Genomic DNA, 15,435 nt, shown 5'->3' on the forward strand with positions numbered 1-15,435 from the left:
AAGCCTAGGGGTGGCAGTGCTAGTCAGCTATTCTGCGACTCTGGTCTAACCACCTTCCAGGCTCTCTTGAGAAACCTCATGTACAGTTTTAAACATAGACATATATGATATAATATCTATGGTTTTAAATGTAGACTTGATGGGTCACGTAATCACGTGATTAAGGTGTTGACCAATCCCAGGTTTAGCGCTGTGAGATACAGCTCTTTTATGTGGAAACACTGGTATGGGTGCCTTTTATAGTTTCTTTTATGAGAGTTTAGATTTTTATGAACTCCTGTATTTAATTGTTTTGTATGTTTTTCAATTGTTTGTATGTCTTCTTTTGGCTACGGCTGAGTTTGGATTGATTGAAATGGAACCAAATGGCCCTGTTAGGGCCCATTTGGTTCCCCCTGGAACTCCCTCAAGGACACCTGGGGATCCACCGACCTACATGACACCATAGTAATTTATTTTGCCATTGACTTGAATAGGAATTGGCATTGGATTTTTTTTACCACCATACACACCGGTCAAAAATAGGCCTATAGTATGACTGATTTAGGCTACTAAAGCATCAGTGCACTGAGCAGCATTACTGTTGTATGAATCCCTTTGTTGAATACAGGAAATCTGGGCACCATAGGGAAGACTCAAAAGACAAAGATGTTGGAAATATAGTGCATGGAGTATAAGGTAGGCTATAGCGTGCAATGGAAATAGCCTATTGAACGAGAAAAGTAACTTTTACACGAATACTAGAGTACATTTTAGTTACTTCCATCAATGTGTATACAAATCCAAACATGACATTAAATATAGTAGGTAAGTACAATATTATTATGTACGTAGTGGATATGCAACTATCCCATGCATGCTATTTCAGGATAAACACAGATAAGGACATTTCATTTTAAACCACAAATGTTTTTCCAGTGTATCAAATAAGAAATCCCCTATGTTTTATTTTGTTCAAAATCTCTGCTAGAACCTGCAATACAAGGACTATGGCTGAAAACAGACAGGATTAGCAGATGCTCAGAGCAACTTACAAAGTGGAAGATCAGAGTAAATGGCATTAACCCTAGTTGCTGGATACCTTTGGGACGAGACATCCAGAATTATCTTTTCATGTGACTATGACCTGTAATCGTGACATTATCTGCTCTGCGATTTCTTTGTGAATTAATCATTTTTTAGTCTTATAGTCAATATTGAAATCAAAGTCAAAATATATTTGCCTAAATGTCAGATTAGATCAAAAGAAAAATCATAACAACGTTGCAGAAAAGTCTGCCAGAGAATTTCATTTTGCCTTCCATATGACACAAAAATATTAACCTAAATTATTTATTGTATATAACATTTGGAATCTGTACTCAGCAACAATTATGCAGTTTGACAAAACTATACACAAGACATTTAAAAACATTCCCTTTACAACATTTCATTTGGCTAGAAAGTTCACTGTAGCCAAATGCTAAACAGTGAAGAGAAATGTACAATTTGTATGCATAATGCATGCATAGCATTGCTCAGACTGCAGTTGGCAGTAGATGGCGACATTTCCTTATGTATGTAATTTTAAAGAGAACATTAGTCAGTTAATTATTACACAAGTTAGGGCTTTTGTTATACAATGATCACCTGGGTTCATCCGAGTCAAGCAGGTTAATTAATTGCAGGTTACTGTCCAGGCAGATAGACCTTTATCCTGTCCAGCAGAGCAGCTGGCTCCTGTAGGAAAGTTGGGAGGCTGTTGCTGTTGTAATATGCAGCCAGCACAAGGGCAGTGGCTGACAGAACCAAGGGAAGCATCACAGAGCGCTTCGGCTCATGGAATTGATCAGTTGGTCTCGTCTTCAGGGGTTGAGCAACCCTCTCCCACTGAGTAAGGATGGCCTGACGGGCCCCAGCCCACTTTCCTGGCCCTCTTAGTCGGTACTGGTATGGGGTGCAAGGACCCACCAACATACTCAGGCCCAGCCTGGGATCCATCAGTAGCGACCCAAGAACATTGGGTCGGACCCCTAAGAGTTCTGCTAACCCATCCATGTAGGAGATGTAGTCAACCTGGATGGTGTGCCTGTTACTAGTGACGTACCTGAAATAAAGTTCAGAGGTAAACCTGGATTAGACAGGACCATTTGACATCTTTTCCATCCTAAGAAACTGAATTCAGTAAATCCACTCCATCTACCTTTTAGCCATGGCCTCCTGATTGCATTTCACATCCTTAAGCATGGCAGCCACTGAAGGAAGCTTATTGCAGCCTGTGTGGTGAAGTCAGAATTTACAGAATGAACTTCCTCATTACTCCTGTAGCATTTTTGAAGCATAGTAGCGTGATATAAAAGAGGTACATCCTGCATCACCTTTAAAGACACGTGTGGCCAATCTGGCTTGCATCTCAGAGATGGGCATGATGGCTCCCAGCGGCTGTACCAGGCCAATAACAGCCAATGTGGGGCGATCCAATTCAGGGGGGAATACGTATTTGTACAGAGATGCCTTGTTTCCAGACACTGGGAGCACATGTGATTCCAGGAATGGAAAAGAGAAGCTGTAACCTGTGGCAAATACCTGCAAGACAGAAGGTACAGTAGAGTACATCGATGAACAGCAGTCACACAGGAGGCAATCTGAGAACCCATCGTCAAAAAATAAAGGCAAAACAGTGCCCTCTTTTCCTTTGAAGAACAACAGTCTGTCTCGACAGACTACACGGGAGGTAGTAGAGTGGCTGTCAGAGAATTGGAAGGTTCCGGTTCAACCAACCACTCGTCAAAGTGTCCTTGAGAAAGACAACAGGTTGCACACACACACACACACTTACACACACACGTTTTTATGTTATTAGTTACACGTACCACCAAGTCAATGTCTTCCGCCACACTCCCATCCTCAAATTCCACAGTGGATCCCTGAATTTGGCGGATGTTGGGTTTCACCTGAACAGTTCCAGATAGAATGCGGTTGGGCAGCTCATCGTTCACCGTGGGATGCTGACTGAACACCCTGATATTTGTGTTAATAGATTAATAAATAAAGATACTGAAGTCTGATCACACATACTCTGAAAAACATGACTACATACTATATACTAAAGCACTTTGTTTTCATAAGCTTTGTTGTAGCTGTAATACATAACATATGCAGAAAATACCTGTGTTTTGGCTTCAGGTTGTACAGACTGTGGCAGAATCTTTGGTTGAGTCTGTTCTCTACTATACTGCAGAAAAAGCCAAAGGGGAGGAAATACTTCAAAAATTCTACCACCCTGTTGAACTGCAAATCTAAGGGAAACCCGTTGTCTCCCACTCGGTTTAAAATCCAGGCACCCCGTCGAGTGCTCAGGTAAAGCTGGGAAAAAAAGATGAGAAGAGGGATCAACCAGAATCACAAAAAATACCTGATTGAATTGAATCAGGCTAAAATGACATTATTGTGTGCATGCCTGTGAAATCAAAGCATCGATTTTTTTTACAAACCTGCTTGGTAACTCTGCTTAGCTCAACGGCAATGTCTCCTCCAGAATTCCCAATTCCAATCACCACAACCTGTGGTGACAGGTAACACAAAGTACAATTTACAATTAACGACTTATCGTAAGGAAGGTAAACATGAGATAATACATCAAATGCATAGATCGTAATCTAGCATCATAACCAAAAACGTATCATCAGTCTAAATAGTAAATAAATAGTCTATAGTATAGTTAGTAAATAGTCTAAATAAATTAAATAAATCTATACATTCAAACTATACAAACTATACGATGCCAGGTCAACAGATGAACCTGGCATCTGTCTAAATAACATAATTATAATAAATGTAATTTTAATCTTTATGTAAGCCTGCAAGGTCATCAAGGCTAGGGCAAGTGCTACGGGCCAAGGTGGAGTCTGAAGAGGTGAGTGCAGATTACGGCAGAAAGTATGACATTAAGAAATAGAGCACACAAAACAACAGAAATCTAGGGGGGGAAACAAAAACAAAACCTTTTTATTCCTCCATTGCTCTGCAGTCTTGTAGTCCCGGCTGTGAAAGTACTTTCCTTTGAATGTGTCAATTCCTGAAAGATAAAAGTACAGTTGATATTTTAGTATTAGTGTTAGTAGTACATTAGTACACTAGCACTGCCCCTTTCCTAACAAAAATAGAAGATCTACAAGCCTGCAACATGTCATACTTAACCCATTTTGGGCAGGAACCCCTTTTGGTGTTTTAAGCATTATGTTATACTTTAGCTATTGAAAAATAGCAGATCTACAAGCTCATAGCGCGGCACCGAGTGCCGCTCAAATCTTTCACATGGGGGTCGGCGGCCAATTACATATAATTTTTGGGGTCCTTGACATGAAATATTGAGCACCACTGATATAGAAACATAGATATTTCAGAAAACTGTCATGATTTAGAAGACATTTTTTTAATTTCGATGTCGGGCCTAAATGGGTTATCTGCAACTACTGATAGGTGATCGGCCAATTTTCACTCCAAATGACTCAATCAGTGATCAGCAAATGACCCGATCTGGAGAAACCAATCTTTTATACCAATTGGTATAAAATATCCAGTGGTATAAAAGTCAATCAGATATATAGTATAATATCGTTTTGCATCTTTGTGACAAGCCTAAACATTCTCCCCTTCCTCCCCACACAGGAACAGTTTTGACGTGAGTTTAATAATTTTGGAAATATTCAAAATTTCCCACTACGCACATGATCGGTATCGACCGATCGTGAGAAAAACAATCGGTAATCGCTAAAACCTGATCGAAGCACCTCTAATTGCAACACATTCTAAGTACTAGTGTTGCATGCCAAAAATGACCAATTTACAAGCCTAAGTATACCGGTAATTCAGGCTTCAGAAAAGCTCATTATGTTAAGGGTGAGATTTCACATGTTGAGTGACCTCATAACAGCATTGTAGTCGTTCATGTGGTGAACTATAGGCCACAGTTGTAATAGAAAATCTAAGATAAGGTGAGGCCAATGGCACACCTACTAGTTTGAGCAGATACAATTGTTTGTATTTAGGTTGTTAACTTGTGACCCACCCCACCCATTCCCTTTACTGTTAATATTATTTTCACATGGATCCAAATGTGATCCTTCAGTTTCCTGATCTTTCAGTTTTGTAAACTGCCGAGTATGAAATATACAACAGTGTTGTGATGAGAATCTTACAAACAATGGCTAAGATTGTTTTTCAAATAATATTGAAGTCTTAATTAATATTTCCCCAACCATAGCTAAACAATGATTTGTAAGCTATTAATTCACAATTCTTGTAGGTATAGTGTATCATAAGTATGCACGTCCCATGAAGCAGTTTGTATGACAAATGGAAAGATACAAACAAACTTTGGACTTGATGTTAACAAAACACTGTCTTAGTCTCCATTTTGAATGGTTTACATCAGTGTTTTCCAAACAAACATTTTCATGGTTTGCGAGTAAATATGCCCTTTTTACGTAAAAATAAATAAATATTCTAACATTTTGTCAGAATAAATTACATAAAGAAATAAAAATATGTACAAGTTGCATCGCAATGTATTGTGAGCTTGTAAATTGGCCATTTCATCTTAAAAGTTTTGGCTTAAGGTTATTAATTCATAATGTTGTTTTTCTAAGTTTGGGTCCCGGGGAGACACCAAAATGATCTTTTGGGTCTCATGGGAACTGGTTCATTGTCAGGGAGTGATACCAGGGAAGTCTTGGAGAGGAATGTTGGGGTGACAGTGGTGTCCAATGCAGACCATCACAGCATCATAGATGTGCTTCTCCTTCTTTCCATCATGGGTCTCTGTCTCCACATCCCACTGGCCTGAACAAGAGAAATCATGTCTCTGCTTCACCTGCACGACTTTGGTCTGACAACAGAGAGGCAGAATAAAGAACACTCAGACTTTGCTGGTTATACAACAGTGATTCTCAACCGTATACATTTCAAGGCTTGATATGCATAGTGGGACGTAGAATCCAATTTTAATAGCATTTTTATCTCTGGGAGTCCCATAAAAAAAAATTGGGGTCCCAAAAAAATTGGGGTCCCAATCTGGGACCCCAATTTGTGTTAATTTAGTCCATTTGTACACTCTGAGTTACAGATCCATAGTGATATTAGATTCCTAATAGACTGCCATATTACACAAGAAAATACAATATTTGAATCTGTGCAAAATTGCAAAAAAAACTATGACTAAAATGTTAGGGAGGGACTAGTGGAGAAGAGATCCAGTAGAACAGACAAGTCATGTTATGCTTGGTTGTGTGTGCAGGTGTCACGCTCCGAAAGTAGCCGATCTACAAGCTCACAATGTGTCTCGTCTCGCTGTTGTGAGCTTGTAGATCTGATATTTTCGGCACACAGCTGAGTAGAAATCAGAAGGATGTGAGGGCCGAAAGTTGCTTCTAATAAATGTAGGCCTACTGCCCCAAGCTGGCAGTGTGTGCCTGTGCGGGTCATTTTTAAGGGGCTCTAACCCCTTCTAATAAACAGCTTTTGTCCCCACACGTCTCAAGATTTGCCATTGACAATGAAAGGGGAATTCCGGTCAAATGTCCGCTAAATATGACATAAATTAAACATCAAAACATTAAACGCCATTGACATTGAAGGGAAAACTCACGTCATATGTAAACGAGCAAATCGGCTAACCAATCACATGTTGGTGGGAGCGCTTGGCCAATAAGGGACCACCTTATGTAGCAATGTCAAATGTCCGCTAACATAAATTGATGTAGGATGACTCATTTCACACGGATGTGATTTTTGATTGTTCATATAATTATTGTGCCATTGGAACCTACAGTTCCAATGGCACCTACAGTATTTCAAGGGCATAAAATAGCTCTAGTCAAACTTGTTACTGCAGGGTGTTCCATGTGTCCTGCTGGCTGCTCACATTGAAGCGTATGTACTTGGTGAGCTGGAAGTGAGCCGCGTACATCCGGAAGTAGTCCATGATGAGGGAGTTGTGCATGTAGTTGGGGTAGTGTGCAGGGATTGGATAGTCACTGAAACACATCATCTCCTTGGAGGTGTTGATGATGACAGAGGGGTAGATGCTGGCCCTGTCCGCCTCTGGGTTCTCCTACAGTTAGGATATGAAGAGAGATCACTGCAACATAGATCAATCAGTGGTTCTGAAAGTGCTTCTCTTTATCTTTAACTCATTTTGGGGTGGGAACCCCTTTTGGTGTTTGCATTATGTTATGCTTTAGCTATTGAAAAATAGCAGATCTACAAGCTCATAGCGCGCGCGCTATGAGCTTGTAGATCTGCTATTTTTGAAAATCGAAGAACGACTGACATAGAAACATAGCTTTTTCAGAAAACTGTCAGGATTTAGAAGACATTTTTAGAATCTGATCTCAGGTCAAAATGGGTTAACTATTTGGAGCCGGCCCGTGCACCTACATCCTTCTAGTTTGATACCCACCCCCAAAAAAATCAATGAAATGAGGGTCTGTGCCTCTGTGGCCAAGTTGACGGATAGATTCTGACTGGTCAATCACTGAATTCAGTTGCGTTTTAATAATGACCGCTGAACTCAATAACAGACCACTGTTTAATCAAAGGCTCAGAGCACCTGCTCATATCAATCTGCACTGCTTGATTGTAGGCCTATGCCGTATCTAGCAGGGCAATAAGAAGCGTAAGATAATGGGGGGCCTACCCATTAGTCTGAACTAAGTACCGTAGATAATGATAATAATGATACGTAAGTGGGTCAAGGGTCAAGAGACATTTTTACAATGCCATTGACCAGAACAGTGGTTCTCAAAGTAGCGTCCGGGGACCCCCAGGGGTCCTTGAAGGGGTTCCAGGGGGTCCCCAGCAAAAGTAGTTAATACAACATCACAATCATTTTAATCACTTTATCCATATTTTATACATTGTAGGCCAACATCTGCTATTTTTGATGTTTTTTTACATTTACTTGAAATGTACACACACACACACACACACACATAGCGTTCTGTTAAGGACTTTGGGACCTGCTCTTAAAAGGTGCTATACAATATACAAATAAAGCTTTATTATTATTATTACTTCTAAATGTTGTTGTGAGTGACTCACCTTAAACCTCCACAGACCACCAATGTCGTCACTGCTCTCGAAGCAGACAGGTTCCAGTCCCTCATCCAGGCAGGCCTTGATGCAGGTCAGACCCGAGCTGCCGCCGCCGATGATCGCTACACGCCGGGACATGGTGCACCTTCGGGGGTTCAGTTCAGCCAAGGTTGGTCGTAGATTTAGAGCAGTGATGGAAGAGGTAAGTAAAAGTCACAATATAGGCTACCAGTAGTACCACAATATAAAAATACTCTTGTTGCAAGTAAAAGGCCTGTGTTCAAAATGTTACTTGAGTAAAAGTAGGCAGTATTGGCATCAAAATGTACGTAAAGGCGAAAAGTAAAAATAGCCTACTAAAATGTTTGCAAATAGCAGATGTACAAGCTCATCGCGAGGCGTTTATATATATAATAATTTATATCTGAAAAGTAACTATAGTGAGTATAGTCATTACGTTTTCAAATAATTATAGTGGATTTAAAAGATGTTAGACGTAAAAGTAGCCTACTGAAATTTTAAAATACTCCAAAATCCTAAAATGCTACTTGAGTAAATGTACTTTATTAGTTTCCACCACTGCATTTAGAGAGACTTTCACGACAAGTCAAACTCTTCTGGTTTTGGACATATGCGTCCATTTGATTACTTTTTTGTATTTGCAAAACAATTACGCATTAAGATCTCTGCAGAAGTCCATTGTAGAGTAGTAAGCACTATTAGCAGGGTGTGGACGGTTAAACGATGTGGATGTTTACGAGAAAGCGCTAGAAGTTCTAAACAGACTCACGTCGCGCGAATAACAACAGACACAGGAATTGCAAATATCGAGATTGATAACAGGTCTGCAGACATTTTGATCCGCAATGTATTTTTTTAAGCACATGGTGTCGCCCTATGTTTGGTTGTTTTTTCTTATATAATAGAGTAGCCTACACAACTACAGTAGTCCGCTCGTCGCAAATCAATGTAACCTACGCAAAAATATCTGGCTCGTGTAGCCTAATGAAGAACAGATACTACTTGGTTGTAACCAAATTCACATTTGACAGTGCTGCACTAGGTGACACTGAAATCGGACGACATATCATTGTCGTAAATAATGAGTTACGGTACCTACAGTAGGCCTACCTGTTTCAATCCGAAGAAAACAACAGTGATGAGTGTGATGGTGGGCGGGCGGAATATTAAAGGGAAAAAACTTGGGAGGCTGAACTTTATTGGCTCAGACGCTCAGCTGCTCGCCAGTTAAGTTACAGTTAGGACGGACGCATTTACAACACAATCCAAGCAAACTGCAATTTGGGTCAATGTCCAAAACTCTACAAGTCTGGGGACACTAGGTTAACGCACAATATCTAGACGATGTCCTGCTTAACAGCGACATCTTGGGGCCGTACAAACAAATAACAGGAGTTGACCTAAAGTGCTTTCCAAATTAAATGAAAAAAAACCACACCTGTGTGAACTGAGCGGTGCTAGTTGCAACTATACATTTGTTGTTATAGTTACTTTACTGTGCTGTACTGTGCTCTGTAGGCCTACTGTACTTTATTTAATGAAGCAACGTTTCGGTCCCTCCGGACCTTCCTCATAGGCATGTCGATGCCTGAGGAAGGTCCGGAGGGACCGAAACGTTGCTTCATTAAATAAGACAATACTCATGTACCGAGCAAATACACAGTGTTACCTTATTGCTTTCATCAATGGTCCAGGCACCTTGGCTGGTAATCCAGTTTGGCAGTGTGCCGCGGGTTCGACTCCCGATCCCGACGGCCTTTACTGCATGTCTTCCCCCCATCTCTCCCCATTTCCTGTCAGCCTATTGTCTGTCCCTCCATGAAAAATATAAAAAAATAAAAGGCGAAAGCCACAAAAAAACATTTAAAAAAAAAGATCTACAAGCTAATAATTAATATTTGAGTTCACATGATGAATTAAGTGCATGCCTTCTAGCACAAATGATCTTAAGATCATGATGTACAACGCATTCGAAACTAAACCAATTCCTAAACTCTTAACCCATAATCATACATTATTTGTCATTAACATTTAACAGGTGCTCTGGTGATTCTGACAGGTGCTCCTGTCATAATTACACTCCCATCTAAAAACACTGTGTTTCAGGTAGACACTAGTACTTTCTAGGGTATAATTTGGTGAGTTAAAGATGATTACAAAATCAATATCAGCATACTGTCCAATACTTAGATAGGGAGGGTGAAATTATGACAGCTGCTGACAGCAGTCAAACAACACTTTGTGTTTAAAGTAGACACTCATACTCTAAGCTGTGATTTGGGGCCCTATAAGATGAATATAAAATGAATATCAACATCCTAATATACCGTCCAATAATTAGATAGGGAAATTATGACAGGCATACTGCCGTCAAAATATGAAAAAAATGCTTTGTATTTGAAATAGACACTAGTGCTTTCTAGGGTATGATTTGGGGCCCTAAAGATGAATACAAAATTAATATGACTCCCAGGTAAAAAAAAAGAAAAACACTTTGTGTTTGAAATAGTCACTATTAGAAAGGTCAGAATGGCAGTGCGTCAGAATAGCGGGCTTCAGAATGCCGGTGTGTAACCAAAATATCCTTAGTGTTAGCCGCCTTCGTCAATTAGTTTATACATAAACTAGTATTGTGGGTGGATATGTAGTGCATCTTCAAATTTCTTAGCCGTGTCAGCTTTAGTTAAAGGACCACTTCACCACTTTTCAACATCTCTTCATATAATTGGTCCTCACTAATGTTCATGATAAAACACCACCATTTTTTCCTACTCAGTCTGTGTCTCATAGGAGGGCTTTGGGCAGTTCGGACACCCGTCCACCAGTGACATCATCATTAGGCAGATTTTTTTTAAACAAGATTTGTTTTAAAATATATTTAGATTTTTATTATCGTGAGAACGATGGCTTCAACTTTTGCATTGCAACTTTTCAGGAAAAGAAAGCCTGCCGTTTCTATTAGCTTGGATTCACCATCGATGATGTCACTGGTGGACGGGTTTCTGAACTGCCCACAGTCCTCCCATGAGACACAGACTGAGTAGGAAATAAATTATTTTATCATGAACATTAGTTAGGACCAATTATAGGAAGAGAAGTTGAAAAGTGGTGAAGTGGTCCTTTAAGGCACTTTCTGACCTTGAGTCTCACCCCTGATAAATGGCCATTATAATTAAACACTGAAATACTAAATTAAAGACTAAATTAACAAAATATATTGACTACTGTGAATGAATACACAGCCGTGGAAGAGCTCAGTGGCACATGTACTGGAGCATTGCGAGGTGAGCTTGTAGATCTGCTATTTTCACAATATTTATCTGTGGAACCGAGTCAAACAAAAATGAATGCCTCAACTCTTACAATTCCAAATGCTTGTCAGAGTGGTGGCCGGGGTCTCCGGTTCAAATATGATTATTTTGGGGGGTCACACTCACAGCCTGAAAAGGTTGAGAACCACTGGTGTATCAAACATGTTATGTGACATTGATGAGATATTATGGCCTGATACAGACCTGAGAGACAAGATGATCAGAACGGTAAATGTAATGTTACCAATACCAGTGTTTGATTTAATACTTTATTAACAGTTTGAAAAAGGTACAGAGGTACATTTATACAATCATGCTAAAATAGGACCACGATGTTTCCATTGTGGTCCTATATATGTATTAAATTCATCAGGTTACATAGGAAAAACCAGGTAACCACTAAACATGTTGTGGTTGCCGGTGTCGTCATAGAGCCTGAACCCACTGGGTAAACGCATGTCAACAGTGTCCCCCTTGTCCAGCTCTACCATGAGTCCATTGGTTATGTATTCATACCATGAATGACTATTGTATCCGAAGTTATACAACAGTCTCTGCTCATTTTTGAACATCATGATATCTATCGACATCGGTGATATACCGGCAGCTGCAGTAAACCCGAAGTGGTAGACGCCTTTCACTGGCGCTGAGAAGACGCCTAGAGGAGAGGAGAGGAGAGGAGAGGAGAGGAGAGGAGAGGAGAGGAGAGGAGAGGAGAGGAGAGGAGAGGAGAGGAGTGAAATGATGGAAAAACAAAACGGCAAGATTTCACTTAATGTGAAAGCCAATTCAATGGAATCTCAACCCCTTATGCTGCGTTCACATGGGCAGATTCAAAAGATACAAAGATGCAAAGCTACACAGCCGATTTGTAGCTTTGCGTCTTTGTAGCTGAAGTTGAAACCAGCTCAATGTTTTTGTAGCTTTGTAGCTGTTGCAGCACCTACAAACGTCGGATGTGTCTTTGCATCTTCATGTCGCTGGCTTCCATTGAAAATGTGGTAGGCTGTATCTTTGTATCTGCCAGTGTGAACGCAGCATTAGGAATGAGAGTATCAAGGGTGTATAATATAAATTATGCCTCTGTCTCACACCAATGGAGTGGACCACAATGGAGACTACACTCACACACACACACACACACACACACACACACACACACACACACACACACACACACACACACACACACACACACACACACACACACTAAGGCTGTCCCCGGACATTCGGGGTTCAAACCTTCGCTCGTTAGGGTTGGCACTCGAATCTTAATTAATGGGCTTGAACCATTCATTTTTTTAGTTTTTCTGCGATATGCGATATGCATAATGAGAGTACTATGTTCATGTTGTGTTTACATGTTACATGTTTAGATGTTATTAATAATCAGGGGGGCATTTCAGTGCTCCCACCCCCCCCGCCGAGGTTCGGAGCTCGAAGGTTATTTTTCAAATTAATTAGAAATGAATGGTTCGAAGGTTCGCTCGAAAATTCCTGCTGAAGTTCGAGTCCTAAAAACAGGGCTAGGGTACAGCCTTAACACACACACACACACACACACACACACACACACACACACACACACACACACACACACACACACACACACACACACACACACACACACACACACACACACACTTAAGTACTGTAGATTTGTACTTCACTTGAGTATTTCCAATACTTTTACTTCTACTCCACTACATCTTAGATCCAATTATTGTACTTTACTCCACTTATATCATTTTAAAACTTTAGTTAATGAAGATTTTGATTATTATTACAAAACATATATTAACCACTTCATCCATATTGGCCATTGGAAAATAGCCGATTTACAAGCTCACGATGCATCACATCGCAATGCGACACATTGTGAGCTTGTAGATCGATTATTTACAAAATATACAAAAGATTATTATTTATTATACATTGAAAACTTGAAATGGGACATTCTGCACAATGAGTGCTACAGTAAAACCTTTGGTACTTTAAGTACATTTTGAAGCCAATACTTTTTTACTTTTACTGAAGTACATTTTGATTTTGATATTGAAGATGTTTTTACTAAGTAAAAAATGTTTTTTTTTTCACCACCAAAAGTTTATTCTGCGATCATGGTAATGATTTTAACGCATTGTCAATTTAGAACCAATTCTCTCATCCCATCCAGCCTATATGATTTCAATGGGAAACACACAACTTATTTATATTATTGTAATTATTTTGTCTGATAGACTGTTGTTTTTGAGGAAACAATGGAAATGGGAAAAAAACAGCCTGTTCCAATGAATGGATCCATTGCACAACCATAGCAAAAACATTCAGAAATCATGAAAATAGCAGTTCTACAAGCTCACAATGCATTGCGTCGTCATGACACGTGAGCTTGTAGATCTGCTATTTTCACAACTTTTGCATGACACTGTTGTGTGACAAAGGAGGGCATCAAGGGCAGAAAAATCTACGTTACAAGTTGAAAAATGGAGATACATAAGGTTTCTGCCTGATGCAGCAACAAAGCTGTAGTAATAGTTGGTGAGAGCCAATTGATTCTGTAAAGTTCATTGACATGACTTAACCGCCACATACCTGTAGCTGGATTGTATGCCTTGCCGATGTTAGTGAAGATCTTGGTGTAGACCAGAGTGTGATCAGAATCAAATGGTCCAACGCTTCCAGAATCTGTCAAACCAGCGGAGAAGGCCACCTTTGGTTGCTCTGTCAACACAAGAGCATAATATCAAATATAAAACCATATATTATACCTTTAAGCCAATACCTCAGTTTAAGTGCCAGGGACGTTAAGACGAGCTGATTCTAACTATGTACTGATTGCCAGGGACGTTAAGACGAGCAAAAAAAATAATTTGAAAATTCCTCTGATCTGGTGTGCAGGTGATGACATGCACATGACATGCACAATAGAATTACATTTTCTTTCTTTTATTTATAATGGGAAAAGTGGCACCCAGGACCAAAACTGGTGTCCACCCCCTGGCACTTAGTATCAAAAGTTATAGTACTCATTGTGCAGAATTTTTCAAATCTGTTCTCTTGCAGATGGACACTGATTCAAAATTCATTTGGATTACTTGTTTCAGATATTTTTCATTTCTATGCACGTCTCAGGAATATATCACAGTATTAGTGTTCTGCTTTTTAAAACATGAAGGTAGAATACCTGCATTCTGTCTCTTCAGTTCGGCCACTTCCACCTGCAGATCGGTCACTAAGTTCTTCAGATCCTTCAACTCGGTGAAGAATGATGTCGGGTGTGGAGGAATCCGTTCAACCTGGTTCAACCTGGCCCTCTCTCCCTGGACCCCAGCCTCTGCAGACAGACAGAACAGTAGAACAAACAAAGCCAGAGGACCCTTCATTCTGAAAGTACTGAGTGTCTGAGTCACTACGGATAACATGCAGCCTTTTATTCTCATTACTCACGCACTGGATACGGCTCGTTGATCCAGTGGAAACTAGAAGCTAAATACAGTAAAGTCATCTGAGAACTCCAACATGTGGTACACGATAAGAGCTGGCAAGGTTGCATGTCTTTCTTGGCTCTGAAAAGAATGGGTGCTAATATATTTAATGTATACAGTATTTCTGGTGTTTTCTGCATTGCTGAGTTCAGAGTGTGACTTGTTATGTTCAGATGTTCAGGAAAATAGAGGCAGGATAAATGGAGCTTGTCTCTGAGTAAGAGAATAGTGTCATATAACCATAACCATCAATACAAACGTTCTTTTACACAATGTGTTTGATTGTTTACACTCCAAAAGGCTCGGGCAGTGAATTTATTCTTAGCATTGGATACACTTTTTGAGTGGTGTAAACCATTGATTGATTGATTGATTGAAGAATTTATTAACAGTTTGCAGAATTACAGTACATTTCAAGCACAAACTCAATACAAAGGCTGTTAACTGTGAGTGGACGACCCAATTAAGCATTACACTTGTTTCCAACAGGGTCCACCATGTTCAAATCATCAAAACATTTAGAGACGTACAAATAGACA

General features: G+C 39.9%; 2 protein-coding genes across 4 annotated transcripts; both read right to left on the reverse strand.

The window, feature by feature from the left end:
• Window positions 1–796: 796 nt before the first annotated feature.
• On the reverse strand, window positions 797–9,448 carry LOC306926659 (flavin-containing monooxygenase 5-like). 3 transcript variants are annotated; one of them, XM_079506042.1, is made up of 11 exons: window positions 9,208–9,448; window positions 8,083–8,221; window positions 6,905–7,093; window positions 5,704–5,869; window positions 3,984–4,057; window positions 3,474–3,542; window positions 3,149–3,345; window positions 2,853–3,000; window positions 2,358–2,565; window positions 2,183–2,255; window positions 797–2,086 (listed from the first exon to the last, which is right to left on the reverse strand). In XM_079506042.1, the coding sequence occupies exons 2-11, from the start codon at window positions 8,212–8,214 to the stop codon at window positions 1,669–1,671; spliced, it is 1,674 nt and encodes a 557-aa protein (XP_079362168.1). In that variant the 5' UTR covers window positions 8,215–8,221; window positions 9,208–9,448; the 3' UTR covers window positions 797–1,668. The 3 variants fall into 3 exon arrangements, with proteins under 3 accessions (XP_079362168.1, XP_079362169.1, XP_079362170.1); XM_079506043.1 differs by lacking the exon at window positions 9,208–9,448 and adding an exon at window positions 9,055–9,168; XM_079506044.1 differs by lacking the exon at window positions 9,208–9,448 and adding an exon at window positions 8,434–8,541.
• Window positions 9,449–11,770: 2,322 nt separating this feature from the next.
• On the reverse strand, window positions 11,771–14,991 carry LOC306926660 (complement C1q-like protein 4). The gene is made up of 3 exons (XM_079506045.1): window positions 14,596–14,991; window positions 14,004–14,132; window positions 11,771–12,066 (listed from the first exon to the last, which is right to left on the reverse strand). Exons 1-3 carry the CDS (start codon window positions 14,849–14,851, stop codon window positions 11,783–11,785), a joined length of 669 nt encoding a protein of 222 aa, XP_079362171.1. The 5' UTR covers window positions 14,852–14,991; the 3' UTR covers window positions 11,771–11,782.
• Window positions 14,992–15,435: the final 444 nt, after the last annotated feature.

Source organism: Electrona antarctica (genome assembly GCF_951216825.1).
Source record: "Electrona antarctica genome assembly, chromosome: 7".
In the NCBI taxonomy this organism is placed as follows: domain Eukaryota; kingdom Metazoa; phylum Chordata; class Actinopteri; order Myctophiformes; family Myctophidae; genus Electrona; species Electrona antarctica.

Coding starts and splice junctions, on each gene's coding strand:
- LOC306926660 (XM_079506045.1), bottom strand. CDS start 14,851: ATGAGAATAAAAGGCTGCATGTTATCCGTAGTGACTCAGACACTCAGT. Junction 14,133..14,595: donor ACTGAAGAGACAGAATGCAG/GTATTCTACCTT, acceptor TTGTGTTGACAG/AGCAACCAAAGGTGGCCTTC. Junction 12,067..14,003: donor GGCATACAATCCAGCTACAG/GTATGTGGCGGT, acceptor CCTCTCCTCTAG/GCGTCTTCTCAGCGCCAGTG.
- LOC306926659 (XM_079506042.1), bottom strand. CDS start 8,214: ATGTCCCGGCGTGTAGCGATCATCGGCGGCGGCAGCTCGGGTCTGACC. Junction 4,058..5,703: donor TCCTCTCCAAGACTTCCCTG/GTATCACTCCCT, acceptor TTTATCTTTCAG/GAATTGACACATTCAAAGGA. Junction 2,087..2,182: donor CAGGAGGCCATGGCTAAAAG/GTAGATGGAGTG, acceptor ACTTTATTTCAG/GTACGTCACTAGTAACAGGC.